At 50.5% G+C, this 4,309-nt stretch overlaps 1 protein-coding gene across 1 annotated transcript; it reads left to right on the forward strand.

Annotated features, from left to right (window-relative positions):
• Window positions 1-1,590: 1,590 nt before the first annotated feature.
• On the forward strand, window positions 1,591-2,607 carry LOC109742585 (oxalate oxidase GF-2.8). The gene has a single exon (XM_020301684.4). The coding sequence runs from the start codon at window positions 1,687-1,689 to the stop codon at window positions 2,359-2,361; it is 675 nt and encodes a 224-aa protein (XP_020157273.1). The 5' UTR covers window positions 1,591-1,686; the 3' UTR covers window positions 2,362-2,607.
• Window positions 2,608-4,309: the final 1,702 nt, after the last annotated feature.

A 4,309-nucleotide genomic window follows, 5' to 3' on the forward strand; every position in this document is an offset into this window, starting at 1 on the left:
AATGACAAATTCAACACCGAATAGTACATAACGTAACTTGGGCTTTAGATTTGGCCCATTATCACACTGATGTCAAATTTGTCATTTTTGTATCTTCAAAAATATTTTAAATTTCTGTACGAAATTTTGTGATTTCATACATTGATGTTGCGTTAACGTGCTAGATTTTTTTTTTCAGATTTTTAAAAATATTTTATGGTATCCGGTGCACCGGTAGCATCACAAGCACGGGTGCACCAGATACATTCCCCAGGGTGCCTTGCAACAACACACCCTAAAAATGTTGTTCCTTTCGAGTTGACACGGGACATGGCAAGAAGCGGAAGGCCTCAATCGGTGATGCATGATTGATGCGTCGGTGACATGCGGGTCGGGTGCTTGCTGGGACGCGGACTGGGGGAGGGGCCAGCCCGCCCGGTACTCCGGTGCGCTGGATGGGTCGAACACGGTCAGAAAGTCTGAGCTGCAACATAACAGGCTCGTGGATTGTCACTGACAACCATGTTTTCGTTGCTTCGCTGGCGTCTCACGAATATTTAAACCGCGTGGAGATATCGATCTGCCATTGATTTGCTCACTTATCAGGCACGTACGTACTCCTACTAGCCAATGAGAATCCGTTCTCTGCTCGAACGTGCTATTATTGGCAAGTCGTCGACCGATCGCAGATTCGCAGCCAGGAAGAAGAGAAAGCTCCCATCTCTGACCATCATGCTACACGCTGAACGTTAACATGGAGACGTCCCTTCAGCGAGTACACAACTGCAGATAAACCGGCGACCACCCAACGGCTGCCTTGACGATCCACTAGCTTGCGGCACGGTTGAAATTAATGGCAACACACGTCGCAGTCGTCCAAGCCCAACGATAGACAAAATGGGTGGATACAGCCGATCGAGAAAATGCAAAATTAACCTACGTGTATGTACTTGCAGAATGAAATGCTCGCGCCATGGTCGCTTATTCGCTGAGAAGTACTCCCTCCGTAGTGATCTAAATGCTCTTACATTAGTTCACGGAGGGAGTACTAACTTTGTGCTAAACCAGCGACAGGTATTATGGATCAGAGGGACCGAAGGAGTACCAAAAGGCCTTCAACAGCATAATGGTGGATGGATTCATCATCACATCAACGGAGCAAAGGGCTTGGTGGTAGAAGACACTGGCATTTCACCATGAGCAAGCCGGCCCCTGAACTTGATTAGCCTAGATGAAACCCATATGATTGACGAGTAGAGGTGTGCACGAATATTATGAACCCGCCGTTTCCAAGCGCAATACTCCATTGAGATACACCTCCTCCTTGTCTCTGTTCGTTGGTCCCATTTCCTTAGCAGCCGGCAGTGGCCTTGACTCTGACCTTGCCCCCATCTCCATTTTCATCACAAGCTAGCTCATCCCGACTCTGACCCTGAGCATCTCCATTTTCATCACAAGGTGAGATCTCGACGCAAGTACTACCATATGTATAATAAACGCTGCCTCATGTGTCCATTTGCACATGCATGCGGTGACGACATGCATAGCTTAATAATTAGCTCCATGCATTCGTTGCGCGAACCGATCCCCTATATAAAGGGCTCCATATGCCTCACTACCACTCATCCACCACAGCTTAGCAGCAACCACCAGTGCCTTACACACTCTCGATCAACAAACTCTACACGATTAGTTGCATAGCAAGCAATGGGGTGCTCCAAAACCCTAGTAGCTGGCCTGTTTGCCATGCTATTCCTAGCCCCGGCCGTCCTGGGCACCGACCCTGATCCTCTCCAGGACTTCTGCGTCGCCGACCTCGACGGCAAGGTGGTCTCGGTTAACGGGCAGACGTGCAAGCCCATGTCTGAGGCCGGCGACGACTTCCTCTTCTCGTCCAAGCTGGCCAAGGCCGGCAACACGTCCACCCCGAACGGCTCCGCCGTGACGGAGCTCGACGTGGCTGAGTGGCCCGGTACGAACACGCTGGGTGTGTCCATGAACCGCGTGGACTTTGCGCCTGGAGGCACCAACCCGCCACACATCCACCCGCGTGCCACCGAGATCGGCATCGTGATGAAAGGTGAGCTCCTTGTGGGAATTCTCGGCAGCCTCGACTCCGGGAACAGACTCTACTCCAGGGTGGTGCGCGCCGGAGAGACCTTCCTCATCCCCCGTGGCCTCATGCACTTCCAGTTCAACGTCGGTAAGACCGAGGCCTCCATGGTCGTCTCCTTCAACAGCCAGAACCCCGGCATCGTCTTCGTGCCGCTCACTCTCTTCGGCTCCAATCCTCCTATTCCGACGCCGGTGCTCACCAAGGCGCTCCGAGTGGAGGCCGGGGTCGTGGAACTTCTCAAGTCCAAGTTCACCGCTGGGTTTTAATTCCCGGGAGCCTTCCCTGAAATGATCAATATCTAATTCAATATATGCATGGTAGCAAGATTTAATAATTCTCAGCAGAACACATGTAGTCAAGCTTGGGATTAATTTCGCATGCAGTTGTAATAAAATTGAATAAGTTAGCCTCAGGGTTTAGCCTTCAGAACCAATATGAGGAATCGAATGTACTACTTTTTATTGTCGTCTTTGTCCTTTCATTGGACGGAATATATAATTAGCATTTTCGTATATTTGTCCGATTGCCTTCTATATGTCAAAACATGTTCAAAGTTTACGTCACGACGACATGGTGAGCGGTCTTGAAGTCTTTCAGAAAAAATGCTCTGAAAATTACGTGGACACATTGTCAGAATTCAAAATGTTCCATGCATGCATTGTAGCAATCTCCAGAATGTGCAAAAAAACATGAGAGTGGATTTTCTACCATGCACGGAATATCCCGTACATGGATCCACCGTCCGTTGTTGCTTAGAGATTCATACTACTTTTTGGTTGTTCTAAAAAATTATCTTGTTTCACAATGTTCCATTCATTTTTTTTCCTTGTTACGAAGTGTATCATCATATTTCAGTCAAGTGGCTCACCGCTTAGTTATATGGTAGACCTCCGTGCTCACCCATGGTGGGGGGATTGTGTTGTTCAAGGAGGTTCTCTCGGCCATGACTATTTTTCAAAGTTCCACGGAAAGCAGTAAAAGTTGGAGCCAACGCCCGCTCCGCTCCTAGGGGGGCGGCACGGGTGAAACCCTAGCCGCCGCCCCCGTCTCCCCTTTTCTCCATCTACCCCGCTGCCGCCGGAGGAAACCGACGGATAAGGCCCGTTCGGTGGATGGCGGTGGCGGGCTCTCGTCCTCTCCTGTCGAGGGGACCTCCGGCCTTGCGCGGGGGCCGGTCCTAGACGGCGTTGGCGCTCGGCGGAGCTCGGAATCGGGGCGGCAGCCTCAACTTTCTGGTGGTGGCTTGGCTGGAGCGGCTGCGAGGGTAGCGCGGCGGCCACCATTGGATCTAGGTGGTGCTGGCCATGACGAATTGTGTGGCGCTGGATCAAGATTTGAAGACGGAGATGCCATCCATGGCGGCGGCGGTCACTTGCGGTTTGACTGTGATCCGATCTGATTCCAATCTGCAGATTAGGGACATGGACAACCACGGCTGCAACTGGACAACTGAAGGGATCCTTTTCCCAAGTTTGTCATCAGCTGATGGCGAGGATGACATGGGTCTGCCGAAGGTGCCCTTATCGTGGGTTCCGGTGGCTCCTGGCCGCGGCGTCGCCAGTCAACTAGTTCATAGGAGCACAGCTTTTCCCATCAGAACTGTGTGTGTGAGCAATGGACAATGGATGGAATGCCAAACATTCAGGCTGAAGACGTTCTGAGATGTGATGTTCCATGGTCCCTGTGCACGAGGATTATGCATATTCGTTGCCGAGTGGTCTAGAACACGACGCATGTGGGCGTTTGTCTGTGTTCGGCATTGTCAAGGATTGAAGGAATGAAGGGGGTGGTCCAGCGGTTGCAACAACACTTCGTGGTTGCGTTTGGTGGTGCTACTTCAGTACCGGGACTGGAGTTTCAGGGTGAAAACCCATGGTGTGTCCTTCGCCGGTCATACCTGGCAATGGCGGTATTTCGATATCGTTACCTTGTTGAAGGCATTGCATGAAGTTGCTCAGTTCTTCTCTCAGGGTGAAAACTCAGGATTTAGTATTTGACTGAATCTGGCAACGGTGACACTTGTGTGTCCTTATCTTCTTGAAGACGTTGCTTTTGGAGAACCTACTCGCAGCCCGTGTGTTGTCACGGTAGTGCTTGGTATCGTTGTTGGTTACGGCGTGTCTTAGATCTTTTTTTTCTTTTGTTATTTTTTCTTTTTTCTTTTTGGCTGTGTGCATCCTTGATGCCTCGAGTTACTCGTGGCATTGAGTTGTT

Source organism: Aegilops tauschii, chromosome 4 (assembly GCF_002575655.3).
Source record: "Aegilops tauschii subsp. strangulata cultivar AL8/78 chromosome 4, Aet v6.0, whole genome shotgun sequence".
In the NCBI taxonomy this organism is placed as follows: Eukaryota; Viridiplantae; Streptophyta; class Magnoliopsida; order Poales; family Poaceae; genus Aegilops; species Aegilops tauschii.